This window comes from Lontra canadensis, unplaced genomic scaffold (assembly GCF_010015895.1).
Source record: "Lontra canadensis isolate GAN:19392208 unplaced genomic scaffold, GSC_riverotter_1.0 scaffold131, whole genome shotgun sequence".
Lineage (NCBI taxonomy): Eukaryota > Metazoa > Chordata > Mammalia > Carnivora > Mustelidae > Lontra > Lontra canadensis.
Window position 1 is genome coordinate 782,255 of NW_022631125.1, and position 16,210 is coordinate 798,464.

General features: G+C 38.0%; 1 protein-coding gene across 1 annotated transcript in view; it reads left to right on the forward strand.

Moving 5' to 3' along the window:
• USP9X (ubiquitin specific peptidase 9 X-linked) overlaps positions 1–16,210 on the forward strand; it is a 97,638-nt gene that overhangs the window by 67,881 nt on the left and 13,547 nt on the right. The window contains exons 31-37 of the mRNA XM_032842502.1: positions 2,720–2,910; positions 8,116–8,289; positions 10,689–10,830; positions 12,211–12,964; positions 13,541–13,664; positions 14,604–14,829; positions 15,362–15,491. Coding sequence (XP_032698393.1) covers positions 2,720–2,910; positions 8,116–8,289; positions 10,689–10,830; positions 12,211–12,964; positions 13,541–13,664; positions 14,604–14,829; positions 15,362–15,491 — 1,741 coding nt within the window. The remainder of the gene's footprint in view (positions 1–2,719; positions 2,911–8,115; positions 8,290–10,688; positions 10,831–12,210; positions 12,965–13,540; positions 13,665–14,603; positions 14,830–15,361; positions 15,492–16,210) is intronic.

Sequence of the window (16,210 nt, forward strand, 5' to 3'; positions counted from 1 at the left end):
TTCATGGTGGTACATATGTTTTAAAGCAGCAGTTCACATACTCAGTTTTTTTGTGTTAAGTGTTTAATATAATTTGGAGTTTGCATAATCATAAGGATCTTCATTTTTATAACAATTTAAATTATATTTTCACTATCCTACCTGATATTTTTAAATATATCTCCATTAATTTATGCTAAGTTGTACTCTTTGCCAGTTTCATTATCTGTGCTTGCTTTTAGGTTACTTTTACATTTGCCTCAGATCATAGCTCTTCTTGCTTAAGCAACAAACCTCTCTCTACCTCAGATGTCATGCAGTCTTTTGACAAAATTTAGGCTCCTTACTGAGTATGCATTGCACAGTAAAGCTATGGAAAAGTTTGGTTGTAGTGGCGGACCAGATTTGACGTAACTATGGCACAGCTCTTTCAAGAAGAGAATATTGCAAGACTTAGTCATGGTCATGTTTATATCCATCCTGTATTTCTTTGTTTTTATTTTATCTTTTCCTGTTCATGGTGTTGGTGAGAACTGCAGAGAGAAGCCAGAATGTGTTCTAATTGTAAATTGTCTTTGGTGGTTCTTTCCTCCTTCCCTCTCTTCAGTCACCACAGCGATTTGCTCTGAGGTAGTTTAATACTTAAAGGGCTTCTGAAACATACCTGTCCCAGTTCTTCCCCAGATCCACTGAACCATATCATCGCAGGGGGTAGGGTCTGAGCATTGTATACCTTTTTATAAAAAGCTTCATAGTGGGGATGCTTTGCGCCTATACCCGGTTAAGAATCCCTCTTCAGGGGCGCCTGTGTGGCTCAGTTGGTTAAGCGACTGTCTTCGGCTCAGGTCATGATCCTGGAGTCCTGGGATCGAGTCCCACATCGGGCTCCTCACTTAGCAGGGAGTCTGCTTCTCCTGCTGACCTCTCTCCTCTCATGCTCTCTCTTTCTCTCTCAAATAAATAAATAAAATCTTTAAAAAAAAAAAAAAAAAAGAATCCCTCTTCAGAGTGGAAATTGAAATTCTAGTCCTATAGCCCATCCCATCTCTGGGATGTTGAGGGTAAGCACAAGGAGAGATAGCTAATTGTACTGCAAGTAAACAAGGCAGATCAAATATGATGTAATTTCAAATAAGGTATCCCATCTTCGCTTTCATGGTACCTTCTGCTCTGTGTTGTCTTGGCACACCACTGCACTTGTGGGGTTTTGTTAGTTCTTTGCTTTTGCCTGTGTTCTTGTTTCCATCCCTGGACAAAGTTTCTCATGGACAGGGACTAGATATTCTCTGTTTCTGTATCAGAGGCGCCTGGTACCACAGTTCTCTTTCCATCTCTATGAATTTAACTCTTCTAGGTACCTCATATAACTGGAATCATCCCATATTTGCCTTCCCCCCCACATATTTGCCTTTCTGTGACTGGCTTATTCCACTCAACATAATGTCCGCGGTTTAGCCATGTTGTAGCATACGTCCGAATTTTTTCCTTTTTAAGGCTGAGTAATATTCCACTGTGTGGACAAACCATGTTTTGTTTATTGATCATCAGTGGGCACTTGGGTGGCTGCCACATTTTGGCGATTGTGAATAGTACTCCTATGAAGGTGGGTGTACAAACCTCTCTTCAAGACCTTTCTTTCATTTCCTCTGGGCATATATCCAGAAATGGAATTGCTGGATCATACGGTTTTTAATTTTTAAGGAACTGATCCACAATGATTGCACTGTTTCACATTTTTACCGAGAGTGTACAGGGGTTCCAGTTTCCATTTTCATGAGGTCCAGTATGTCTCATTTTTCTTTTGTTAGCTGTGCCTTTGCTGTCCTAGCCAACAAATTACCACCTAATTCAATGTTGTGATATTTTTACCCTATGTTCTCTTCTAAAAATGTCATAATTTTACCTCTTGCTGTCAGGTCTTTGATCAGTATTGAGTTAATTTTTGTATATGGTGTTAGGGAGGAGTCCAACTTTATTCTTTTGCATGAGGATATCTAGTTTCTCCAGCATCATTTTTTGAAGAGTACTACTCTTAATATGCATATTTTATTGACTATTCGCACACCTGAGCACCTCCTAATCCTCCCCACAGCCACACATCCCCATGAGGAAACACTGAAGCTTAGAAACATGAAGGTTAAGCCTGGGTGGCTCAGTCAGCTCTGAGGTAGTTTAATGCTTACAGGGCTTCTGAAACCTTAAAAAGGTTAAGCATCTGCCTTTGGCTCAGATCACGATCCCAAGGTCCTGGATCTAGTCCCGCTTCAGGCTCCCTGCTCAGCCGGGAGTCTGTTTCTCCCCCTGCTTGTGCGTGTGCATGCTCTCTCTCTAGCTCACTCTCTCTCTGATTGAAATAAATAAGTAAATCTTGAAAGAAAGAAAGAAAGTGAAAGAAACAAAGTAGGTGACCTGCTCAAGGTTAGCCAGCTTCTCAGTGGCAGCACCTGCCCTGGGGTCCAGTTCAGTCTGTATTAAATACCTCAACTCTACTATGTTGCATTAATTACCTACCTTTCTAGTATACAGGCAGGGTTATTCCTTTATGACAACTCTTCTGTGAAATGGTGGGGATAAACACTTATATTATAAATTAAAATTTATAAATTGGAAGTTAAGTGCTTTGGAAATAAGAAATAGAAGTACAAATGATAAATCATTTGTTCAGTAACTGGCGTTTGTCTCAAAATACTTTCTTGTACTTTAAAGTTGGATTAACTTACTAATACTTTTTCATATCTAGAGCAATGTTGATCCCAGAGATGATGTATTTGGATATCCTCAACAATTTGAAGACAAACCAGCATTAAGTAAAACAGAAGATAGGAAGGAGTATAATATCGGTGTCCTAAGACACCTTCAAGTCATCTTTGGTCATTTAGCTGCTTCTCGTCTACAGTACTATGTGCCCAGAGGATTTTGGAAACAGTTCAGGTAATTTGGGAATAGATGGTAATAGGGATACTGCTTAAACCTTTGCGAACATCTCTGTACACTAATATTAAATTTCATCTTTATTTTAATATTTAAACAGTAGTACAAAAAATATATATAAAAACAGTAGTACAGTTGACCCTGAAGAACATGGGTTTGAATTGCTTGAGTCCACTTATACACGGAATTTCTTTTTCCCCCAATGAATACAGTAAAATACTTTAAATGGATTTTTTACCCCTGTGGTTTCTTAATAACATTTCCTTTTCCCCAGCTTACTTTATTGTGAGGATATAGAATATAATACATAACACATACAAAATATGTGTTAATTGCTTGTTTATTTTATAGGTAAAACCTGCAGCCAACAGTAGGTTCCTAGTTAAGTTTTGGAGCGTCAGAAGTTATAGGCAGGTTTTCTACCGCATGGGGGTCAGCACCCCACGTTATTCAGGAGTCTGCTGTAATAATCAAACTTTACTTCTTAGTGTTTTACTCTTATTGTCTTCAGAGTCAGAGGTAGAAAGTGTCGTAATTTGGAGAGGCAGCATTCTTCATAAGATGTTAATAATTTTTTGTTTTGGGGGCACCTCGGTGGCTCAGTCAGTTAAACATCTGCCTTCACCTCAGGTCACAATCCCGGGGTCCTGGGATCCAGCCCTGCATTGGGCTCCCTGCTCCGAGGGGAGTCTACTTCTCCCTCTCCCACTCCCATTCCCCCTGCTTGTGCTCTCTCACTGCCTGTCAAATAAGTTTTAAAAAAACTTTTTAAAAAATAATTTTTATTTTGAAAATTTCTCAAATTGAAAGAAGTAGGGAGAACCATGTATATTCATCCCCCAGCCTCAGCAGTTGTTGACTCGTGCCCAGTCTTGTTTAATCTACATTCCCATCTACTTTCCAGTTGTTTTGAATCAAATCTCACACATTGTCATCTATAAATATTGTAGTGTGTATCTTCGGTGCCTTTTTTTTTTTTTTTAAACCTAACCATGGTACTGTTACAGTGTCTTTTAAAAATCCTTAATATCCTTATTAGTGTTCGTATTTACTCAGTTTTCTCACAGTTGATTTTTACTACGTATTTTTTTGAAATTGGGATCCAAATGAAGTCCATATACCTCAAATGTTGCTATGACTCTCCTTGTAGTCTCATCATTTTTCTTGATGGGGCCTACCACTAAAAACAACATCCTTGGGACGCCTGGGTGGCTCAGTTGGTTAAGCCGCTTCCTTCGGCTCAGGTCATGATCCCAGGGTCCTGGGATCGAGTCCCGAATAGGGCTCCTTGCTCAGGGGGAGCCTGCTTCTCTCTCTGCCTCTTCCTGCTGCTCTGCCTACTTGTGTTCTCCTGCGCTCGCTCGCGTGCTCGCTCGCGTGCTCGCTCGCTCGCTCTCTCTCTGACAAGTAAATAAATAAATAAAATCTTTTAAAAAAAAAAATCCTTGCTGTTTTTGGGGAAAAGTAGGTAGTTTACAATGTAAAGTTTCCAACCATCTGGATTTTATTGATAGAATCCCTGTGGTATTTTTGTATTTTCTGTTTTCCTCAGTCTGCTGTATTTCCTATAAATAAGGAGTGAGATCTAGAGACTTGATGAGATCGAGGTGTTTTTCTTTTTTCTTTTTTTGAAATGATAGGCAAAGCTACTTTATAGACAGTAATGTTTACATCAGTGGGGAGAAGTATGTAATGTCTGTATCCCATGATCACAGCCATTGGTCATCACTGGCTAGAGTATTTCATCAGGATTACAGAATGGTGGTAGTCTCAATTTTTTTTCCTTAAATCATTCTTGCATTTACTAGCCAGAATAGATTTTACGTACAACTTTGCTATCCTAATATATAATTTTCTAGGAAAGATGGGATAAATAACTTTTTTTTTTTAATTAAAATTCTCAATTATATCTTGGTCTTGGGTTTTCTTTTATTTTACTTTTTTTTTTTTTTTTTCCAGATTTATTTATTTGACAGAGAGGGACACAGCAAGAGGGAACACAAGCAGGGGGAGTGGGAGAGGGAGAAGCAGGCTTCCCGCTGAGCAGGGAGCTCGATGCAGGGCTCGATCTCAGGACCCCAGGATCATGACTTGAGCCGAAGGCAGATGCTTAATGACGAAGCCACCCAGGCGCCTCTCTTTTACTTTTTTAAATCATTTCCTGTTACGTGTCATGCACTAAATACCACAGTTCAACCACTTAACTCTTTTTACTGTGTATGAAAAAGGCTCTAATCCTTCATAGCTGTGGGTTTTTAAATAAAACTCCGGGGAATTTCAAGGCCTCATCCTGTCAGCTGAGAGTCGGGGAAGCAGAGGGTCACCTGACACTGCCACCCGGGGCTACCTTCCCTGCTTCTGTCAGAGCAGCTTTCCTTTTCCCTATAAGGAAACTATTTAGATTGCTTTTGAATCCACTGTTTTATAGTATAATGGCATTCCTGTGACTCACCATATAAATTCCTCTGATTCCCCTAACTAGGCCCCTGCTTAATCCATACTACTGGCTTGCATGCACCACCTTCCTTCCCAGCTCTGCTTTTACTCTTGCTATCCCATCACCTGACACACCCCTCACTCTCTTCTCTGTTGCAGTTCTTTCTTTCCCCAGTTTGTCACATCTCTGCCATAAGGCTTTTATAACATTTCTGTTCTTCGTCTTCCAAATTACTCTCGTACTTTTTGTGTTTCTAGCTTAAAATTTGTCATTCAGTTATAAATAGTTTCTCTCTTACGATACAGTTGGATTTTTTATTTCAAAATGACTTCCTGTGCTACTGGAACTTCTAGTTTATCTAGACTAGCACTTCTGGATGAATCTCACTTTAGACACACAATATACTCCTGATATGTGTGGGTTAGTTGACCACATTCCCTACCGCATGCCCAATTTTTTATTTTGAAAAATTTGAAACCAGCGGAAAAGGTGACAAATTAGTACAGTGTGATCACCTTTTATGTTATACTCTAAAAAGTTTCAACAGTTAACATTGTGCCAGTCTTGCTTATATGTGTACAGTTGGCCCTTCAACAGTGTGGAGGTTAAGAGCATTGATTCCCCTCACAGTTGAAAATCCATGTATAACTTTTGGTGCTCTCGAAACTGAGGAGCCTGCTACTCTTGACTGGAAGCCTTACCGATAACATAACAGTTAACATTTTGTATGTTATATGTATTATATGCATATATTATATGTAAGAATATGTTCTTAAAATCGGGTAAACTGGAGAAAAGAAAATGTTAAAAATCTTAAGAAGGGCACCTGGGTGGCTCAGTCGTTAAGCGTTTGCCTTCAGCTCAGGTCATGATCCCAGGGTCCTGGGATCAAGCCCCGAATTGGGCTCCCTGCTCAGAAGGAAGCCTGCTTCTCCCTCTCCCACTCCCCCTGCTTGTGTTCCCTCTCTTGGTGTATCTCTGTCAAATAAATAAAGATCTTGGGGAAAAAAAGTCATAAGAGAAAGTACATTTACGGTACTGTACTGTATGGCGGGAATATCCATGTGTAAGTGGATCCACATAGTTCAAACCTGTGTTTAAGTGTCAACTGTACTTGGGTTTTGATTCTTTTAAACCAGTTTATTGTAAGTTGTAAAATAAACATGGTATTTTACCCCCACGCACCTACATGTGCTTTAGTATGTATCCTCTAAGAATAAAGACACTTTCTGCTTACATATAATACCATTATCACACTCAATGAAATTTAATGGTGATTTAATAATGCCTAATATGGGGGCATCTGGCTGCCTCAGTCAGTAGAGCATGCCACTCTTGATTTCAGGGTCCTGAGTTTGAGCCCCCACATTGGGTGTAGAGATTACTTAAAAAAGAAAAGGAGTGGAAAATAAATTACCTACCTTTGAATATTTTTTTTAAATAATGATGTCTAATACTCATCAGTGTATATTCTGATTTCCCAAAAATACTCTCTGTGACTTTTTTTTCCAATCCCAGACTGGTATCCTGAAAGGAATCAAAATAATTGGGTTGTTTTACCTCTTTAGTTTTCTTTAAAATAATCTCCCTAACTTGTCATGACTTATATGGTACTGAAATTTTTTAAGAGTCTAGGTTGGTTGTCTTGAAGAATGTCTCTCATTTTGATTTGTGTGGTTATTTCCTCATGATAAGATTCAGGTTAAATGTTTTCGGCAAGAAAGCCCACAGTAGGTGGTGTTACGTGCTTTTCGTTGCACTGCGTTGGGAAAATACACTGTATCAGTTTGTCTGATATTGGTGATATTAACTTGGTGTCTTACAGATCTGTTCATCTTTTCTCTTTTGTAATTAATGGTTGACTCCATGTTTGAAAGTATGGGGAATCAACCATAATTTGAAAATTAATAGAATGGATTGGTGTCATTTCCAGTAATGAACCAAGTTGGTTTTAACAAACAAGGACATGTGTTTTATTTTAAACTCACTATATCAAGTTAAGTTTAAAATATAATCAGAGGAGCACCTGGATGGCTCAGTCCGTTAAGTGTCTGACTTGTGATCTCAGCTCAGGTCTTGATCCCAGGGTCATGTGTTGAAGCCCCACATTGGTCCCCCCGCTGTTTATGGAGCCTACTTAAAAACAAGTTAAAAGATATTACATGATTGGAATGAGATTATTTCCTACATAGAAAAAGTGTTTAAAAAAATTTGATGTATGTCACTGTAAATACAAAATTAGATGTCATTGATAGTTTCCAGGAGTGCCTAGGATTTTAGTAGTCAGTCCTCACTTTTGTGGTATACACAATCGAAAGTTTATTTTCTAGAGATCTAACTTAAGTCCTCAGATTACTCAAAAGAGATCAACTCTAAAACAAGTCATAGCTTTTTCCTTTCACTTGGAAAAAGCGATTTAATTAAGAGTAAATAAATCATTGCACTGTATTTGTAACCTGAAATTTAAGCAACACGAAACAAAAAGTGATTATAACATTTACGTAAGAGTAAGATCCACTGTATAAAGCAGCCGCAGGTGCTGGAGCCATAGTAACCATCAACCACACCAGCAGTTTCATAGTGACTCATGGCATGGAGCTCCACTTGCACTATGAGCCTCACTGTGTCTCTCACCGTGCTCTACACATAAAGAGCATTTTTGCTTTTTTCCTACTAAAAAAAAAAAACTCAGTTTATATATTGTCATTTGTGGTTGTATTGCTTTATTTCCTGAGAAAATACTGTATTTTTTCCCATTCATTTCTTAGGCTTTGGGGTGAGCCTGTTAATCTGCGTGAACAGCATGATGCTTTAGAATTTTTTAATTCACTGGTGGATAGTTTAGATGAAGCTTTGAAAGCCTTGGGACATCCAGCTATGCTAAGTAAAGTCTTAGGAGGTTCCTTTGCTGATCAGAAAATTTGCCAGGGCTGCCCACATAGGTAAGTGTTGATTATATATTTAAAGTTGTACTGTTTATTTACTAAAAAAAAAATAAAATACTTATTAGTAGTTATGTACTAAAGTGGAGTATGCCACCAATTTAACTATATACCTGAGACTAGATGAATTATACACTGTGTACCTTACTGTTGTGGGTTTGGGTTTTGTGCGTGGTGGTGGTGGTGATGGTTAGTAGTGTTTTCATGGAGGTTTTTGTTTTCTGGTTTGGGGGGGGGTTTGATTTGGTCCCATAACCTTTGGCTCCTTCTCTTTCTTTTATGTATGATTATTACTGGGGAAATGAAATGGCATTTTGCATATATAGCTTATAGGTGTTACTCATAAATTCGCCCTTTATCCTAGAGCTAAAGTAATTAAAATATTAAAAATACATTAAGCTTAGAAGATGATAGACATGGAGTACAATTTCCTTATATGAGAGAAATACTAATTTTTAAAATAGCATTAATTTTCATTATCCTTAAAGTGTGTTTTCAACACAAAACATAGCAAGAGTTGACTGAACAAACTGTTTTTTACTTAAAAGAGAAATTGTTTAATTAAGAACTCTTAATTGAAAATAGTTAAGTGACTATTAAATTTCACTACTAGTAGATACATGTTTATGCCTAGTACATGGAAGTTTTACTTTGGAACTTCTCTTGCATGTTACTGATGACTGTTGGTTTGAAATCACTTTTCGCCAAAATATCACAGTACGATGCTATTTTCTATAAGCCCAAACGGTATTACATAGTCATGAGGTATGTGGCTCGTGGGAGTGCTTCATTTTTGATCAAAGGGAAATGATTGACAGAGAGGTAATGCTATATAAATGAGAAATTACCATGAGGTTAAACCATTCATTCAGAACAAGACCATGAAATTATTCACGTAGCCTGTACAGTAACTTTTGGTTGTTTTAAAAGACCTTTTGCATTAGGTGGACAACTAAACTGTCATTTTAACCTTTTGATTTTAATTACTGATAAAATAAGCCAACTTTTGGTCATTTATTCTAATCAGTCCTTCTTGGTTTGTTTTATTTAGACAATTTTCAAAGTCATTTGGAAATTACTGCTTTTCTTTGCTAATAAGTGACAATGTCTGGAAAGCATGATTGTAATTAAGATCCCAGAAGTTCAAACACTTTCTCCACAACTAAACGAGGCCTGTACACATTACATGCCAGAAGGTTACATAAAGAGTCCCAAGTCTGTCTGTCCTACAGGATTATTTGCTAGATCAGGAGTTCGCAAACAATGCACCACAGGTCAAATCCAGCCACACATCGGTTTTTATTTTTAAAAAAGTGTTACTGAAACATACTCTGGCTGCTTTCCCTATAACAGCAGAGTCATAGAGACGTCATGGCCCACAAAAAAGCTTGCAATAGGTACTACCTGGCTTTTTATAGAAAAAATTTTGCTGGCTTACTCTTATCTTCGAATGTCCTATTTTTTTTTTTTAAGCAGAGTCATAAGTTCTGACTTCTTTTTTCTCTTTTATGGGTTGTTCCCAGATCATAGTAGCAATAGTCTTAATACCTACTTAATATTCCATTCATGCCCTTACAAATACCTTTGTATACCTTTTTTCCCCCATAACTAAACTGAAAAGCCCCAAATATGAGGAACTTGTCTTCAGCATTGACTATCCCAGAGTACTTTCACACATGGAAGTCCCTCCGAATGTATTTGTTGAATGAATAAATTTGATGGTTGAGCGTGTATTCCCTACATCCCATGTTCTGAGTTTACGCATGTGTCTCATCAGAAATCTGAAATTTCCCTTGGTAGAAAATTGCCACAAGGTGGGATTCTGGCTCCTACTCAAATTGGTTATCTCCTGTTGACCAGTTGTTCAAACTTGTGCTATACTGAGGTTTCCATTACAGAAAAGAATGACCATTTAAAAAAAGCAGCCTATTAATAGTTTAAAATACCGTTTTCAGAAGTTGTGATGAATTCATGCTTTGGCCTTGGCATGAATTAGCCCAACTAGATGACAATGGAAGCAGCACAGTAGATGGTAAAGAGCTTAAGCCATGAAGCAAGACAGACCTGGCTTCAAAATGTAATTTTGCCTAGTAATCTTGACCATATTAACCTTTCCAAGTCCCAGTTCCCTCATCCTCTGAAGTGGAGGTGGTGGTAGTTTTCTAGCAGGTTTGTCATGAAGACAGAAAAACTGTGTATATATGGGCGTAAACAACCTAATGTAGTGCCCAGCACTAGGTAAGTGGCCAAATAAATGTGTCAGAATTTATTGGTGACCTTCCGTTTCTTTACAGGTTTCATGTCATATTATAAATATTGCAGATAATAGCTTTCATTAAGTCTATAAAAATGTTGAGAAAACTAAGAAATCCTTTTTGATGATTTCTTAATATCTTTAGATACGAGTGTGAAGAATCTTTTACGACTTTGAATGTAGACATTAGAAATCACCAAAATCTTCTTGATTCTTTGGAACAATATGTCAAAGGAGATTTATTAGAAGGTGCAAATGCATATCATTGTGAAAAATGCAATAAAAAGGTATGAATTATCCAGGTTATTTAAGTAACTATAGTTACATTTAATGGGTTTGAAAGTTCATTGCTTTTGTTTATGTATTTATCTATTTTTATTCCCTACCCTGCGTTGTTACAGTGGTAGCAGAAGGTAGTTAAGGTAACTTGGTACAAAGGTTTTTCAGGGCAAGAAGATTGAGAGAAAGTAGTGACAGCAGGGCTAGGGAAACCAGTAAATAAGAGCAAACATCTTAGAAGTCCTAATAGTTCACTATCACTTTCTGTTGTCTGAGCTCCACAGTCACTTGCCATTCATGCCCAACCAAACTGCTGTTGAACCCCAAAGCTGTAGCGCTGACAAGAAAACGTTTTCTCCTGTCACGTGCAGTTCCTTATAAGGACCAAGAAGTTTACTGAAACCTGCATTACTGGATTTGGTGCCATAAGATTTCTTCTACCAACGTGTTTTTAAACTAATGGGATCAGGTTTCTTGTTTTGTTTTTTGTTTTTTGTTTTTGGAGATTTTATTTATTTATTTGACAGAGATTACAAGTAGGAAGAGAGGCAGAGAGAGAGAGGAAGGGAAGCAGGCTCCCTGCTGAGCAGAGAGCCTGATGTGGGGCTTGATCCCAGGACTGTGGGATCATGACCTGAGCCACTGAGCCACCCAGGCACCCCAGGATCAGGTTTTTAGGCCCACTTGATAAAGTTTTATCTTTGGGCACTTAACACCTCTTAGGGAGAGACCGTCTACATAGACAATAAATAACGTCTGTCTTCCTGGGCTCCCAAATTCTCTCACCTCCAAGTCACCTGTATCGTTTTGACATTCACACACCACCTGAAGAGGTACTAAAGTCTAGAGGCTGAGATGTGAGCTGTAAAGCTGGACTGCCTCCCCACCCCCACTCCCCCACCACCAGCTCTGAGACTTGAGGCAAGTGACTCAGTCTCTCTGCTGCTCCTGCTCCTCCTCATTACTACTCAGGCAGTACTTAGCATATTACTTGGCACCTAATGGCCCAATAAATATTAGCTGCTATTGTATTTCTTCAGCTTGCTCCAAACAGCATACTTTCATTAGCCTAACAGTAAATGTCAAACAAGTAACAGTGGTAAGATAGCAATGACGATACAGAATCCAGGCAGTGAGTAATGTCAGTGTCACTAATATTCGCAATTTGTAACAAATGGCATCCGCTTTTTCCATATTGTTAGTTTTAGTTAGCATTTTTTGAAATGCCTACTGTGACAGAATTACCTTGATTATATTCATTGCGGTGTGTTTGTTTACACTTATGACCTCCAATTAGTCTTCATGAGAATTTAATAATATGGGTTTATAGTTTGTTTTGTGCAGTGGATTATAGAAGAACATCTAGTAACTTGCTCTGTTTATTTTAGGTTGATACTGTAAAGCGCTTGCTAATTAAAAAATTACCTCCCGTTCTTGCTATCCAACTGAAAAGATTCGATTATGACTGGGAAAGAGAATGTGCAATCAAATTCAATGATTATTTTGAATTTCCTCGAGAGCTGGACATGGAACCTTACACAGTCGCAGGTGTTGCAAAGCTGGAAGGAGATAATGTAAACCCAGAGAGTCAGTTGATACAGCAGAATGAGCAGTCTGAAAGTGAGACAGCAGGAAGCACAAAATACAGACTCGTGGGCGTGCTGGTACACAGTGGCCAAGCAAGTGGTGGACATTATTATTCTTACATCATTCAGAGGAATGGTGGAGATGGTGAGAGAAATCGCTGGTATAAATTTGACGATGGAGATGTAACAGAGTGTAAAATGGATGACGACGAAGAAATGAAAAACCAGTGTTTTGGCGGAGAGTATATGGGGGAGGTATTTGATCACATGATGAAGCGCATGTCCTACAGGCGCCAGAAAAGGTGGTGGAATGCTTACATACTTTTTTATGAACGATTGGATACTATAGACCAGGGTGATGAGTTGATAAGATACATATCTGAGCTTGCTATCACCACAAGACCCCATCAGATTATTATGCCATCAGCCATCGAGAGAAGTGTACGGAAGCAGAATGTGCAATTCATGCATAACCGAATGCAGTACAGTCTAGAATATTTTCAGTTCATGAAAAAACTGCTTACGTGTAACGGTGTTTACTTAAATCCTCCACCAGGTAAGTATCAAGAATTTAGCTTCTTAGTAAAAGCGTAACTCTTAGTTTACTTGCGAGATTTCTTAGAAGCATCAACATATTTGCATTTTTACTCTGGGCTTTTTTTTTTTTTTTTTTTTTTAAAGATTTTATTTACTTGACAGAGATCACAAGTAGGCAGAGAGGGGAGGGGAGAGAAGTGGGTTTTCCACCGAGCAGAGAACCCGATGCGGGGCTCAATCCAGACCATGATGTGAGCTGGGGGCAGAGGCTTTAACCCACTGAGCCACCCAGTCGCCCCTACTTTGGGCTGTTTCAAAGCCATATTTCATGTAACTGTTATGTTAAAATGTTGAGCAATATATATTGTCTTGCTGTTTGGAAACAGGAGCTTTTGTTTATTACAACAATTTGTTTCCGACTCAAGCATTAGTTTGAAACATGCTTTACTGAACTAAGAATTATTTCATAAGTTGCTGGTTGGGGGGTAGTTAGCAAAGGTAGGACTTCTAGAAATCAGTGGAAATGTAGACTTGTTTGAAAATGGAGCTTAGACATAGAAATTTTTTTTTTAATGTATCTGCCTATTTTTTATAGGGCAAGATCACCTGTTGCCTGAAGCAGAAGAAATCACTATGATTAGTATTCAGCTTGCTGCTAGATTCCTTTTTACCACAGGATTTCACACCAAGAAAATCGTCCGTGGCTCTGCCAGTGATTGGTACATTACTTTGGGTTTTCATTCCTAGTATCCTAGCATTTAATTTGATTCTTTAATATATTGTTTTATTTTTTTCCAACTCAACGACCATCTTATTTCAGCAGAAACTTTTTTTTTTTTAAGGATTTTATTTATTTATTTATGAGAGAGAGAGAGAGAGAGAGAGAGCGCATGAGAAGAGAAAAGTCAGCAGGAGAAGCAAACTCCCTGCTGAGCAGGGATCCTTATGTGGTACTTGATCCTGGGACTCCAGGATCATGACCTGAGCTGAAGGTGGTCACTTAACCAATTGAGCCACCCAGGCATCCCCAAAAACTCTTGATAGTAGTAGTGAGAGAGATCATATTAAAATAATTAACTTAGGCTAAACATGACCTTTCATTGTTCTGAAGCTGGCTTCTGTTTCTCTTACCTTGTATCCTATCTTTGATGTCCCAGTACAAAAGATTATAGGATAATACTTAAAAAGTCTGAGCTACTTAATCCAGAAATTAGTAGTTTTAACTTCCCTAGATTAAATTTTGCCATAGATTTTAAAATGTGACAAATAAAATGAGTGTCCTAAGTTTCAGATTGTGAGAGTATAGAGGCCATTATAATACCTTGATTGAACAATTTTTATGTACTCATCCAGTGGTTAGATGTTCAAGGAAGATTAGGGGAGGGACTGTCTTGTCATTGAATCTAGAAAGAGTTCTGTAATGAGTTTGTAGAGGACTAGACAAGCTTTCATCTCTGTATTGTCAGTCTTTGAGAAGAGCCCCAAGCTGTAGTCATCTGTCCTTTTAATGTTGGTACTAGAAGCAACCATTGCTGATTCTTTCCCTCCAGAAGTAAAAGAGGGTCTTTGATTTTTATTTGGTTCATAGAGACTCATATTTGTATTACATACAAAACACAGTAAATTGACATTGAAAAATTTTTTTTGTTTTGTCTTAGGTATGACGCATTGTGTATTCTCCTTCGTCACAGCAAGAATGTCCGTTTTTGGTTTGCTCACAATGTCCTTTTTAATGTTTCAAATCGCTTTTCTGAATACCTTCTGGAGTGCCCCAGTGCAGAAGTAAGGGGTGCATTTGCAAAACTTATAGTTTTTATTGCACATTTTTCCTTGCAAGATGGGCCATGTCCTTCACCTTTTGCATCTCCCGGACCTTCTAGTCAGGTAATTGCCTGGTTTTCTTTTTAGTGATTAAATGCTTACAAATCTCTTCCCTGGAAGTTGAAGTCACAAATACATGTACATCTTTTTGATACGTTTACCGAACAAATGTGTGTGCACACACACCAACACCATCTGTTATCTAGGAGTTCGGTAAAAGTACTTCGCAGCAATGAATAGCAATTATTAGCTCTTTAACAACCACAGAATTTTCTGTGTTCATTCAGTTACAAGCAGTGGCTTAATTGTACACATGATTATATAGATTATTTGTAAAGTTTTTTTTTTTTTAATGGACTTCCATTTATTAAGAATTAAAACATCATGATGAAGTCTCTAAATGAAATCTACCTCGGATCTTCATTCCCTTTTCTAAAAAGCAACCCTTTTTAATTGTTCATTGTGTGATTAGTCCTTCTAAAAATTTCTGCCTTATATTTATCGTGGTGGGTGTGGGTGTGTGGCGCCTTTTTTATGTATTATACTGTACCTATATCTTGTCACTGGAAAATAGCCAATGTTTTATCCTTTACAGGCATATGACAACTTAAGCCTAAGCGATCACCTACTAAGGGCAGTTCTCAATCTCTTGAGAAGGGAAGTTTCAGAGCATGGGCGTCATTTGCAGCAGTATTTCAATCTGTTTGTAATGTATGCCAATTTAGGTAAGAATTTAAATCGCTATAATTCTGTTTTAATGTATTAAGTGGCAAAGTCTTCTAAGTCAAATGATGAAACATTTTTTACTGCACTTTTCACCTTGTACTTTTATTTATGCATATCTCTGCAGTACATAGAGGCCAGAATCTGTCTCTTCTAGAAGAGAGGAAGTAGGGGAAAGGGCAGAGGGAGAGAGAGAACCCATGAGATCACAACCTGAGCCACAATCAAAGAGTTGGACATTTAACAGACTGAGCCTCCCAGTCACCCCCAGAATCTGTGTCTTAATCATGTTTTTTTATCTCCTAAAACAGTAATGCCAAATCTGTCTGGATTTGAAAATACTGACTCTTAGGCCCCATCCCACACCAACTGAATCAGAATTCTCAGAGCTACCACAAGGAATCCACATTTTCAAAAAGTCCCTGGGTGGTTGTGATACTCACCCAAGTTTGAGTTAAGGACTTGGTTTGAACTAAGTTTTTATTGAAGTCAACTAAATTAAAATTACAGATAATACACATATTCAGTTACCCTATTATTTGTTATTACCTCTGTTTAACATGTTCCTTCTCTATCCTTTCTAACATCATCTGATCAGTGATCCCAGAATACTTAACTTAAAAATGCGTTGTCTTCTACTTCTGTTGTTTTGTATTGTGTTCACATTTTTGTGTTGCTACCCAATGAGATTGCAGAGATCAGCGTTTTTTGCAGTGACACT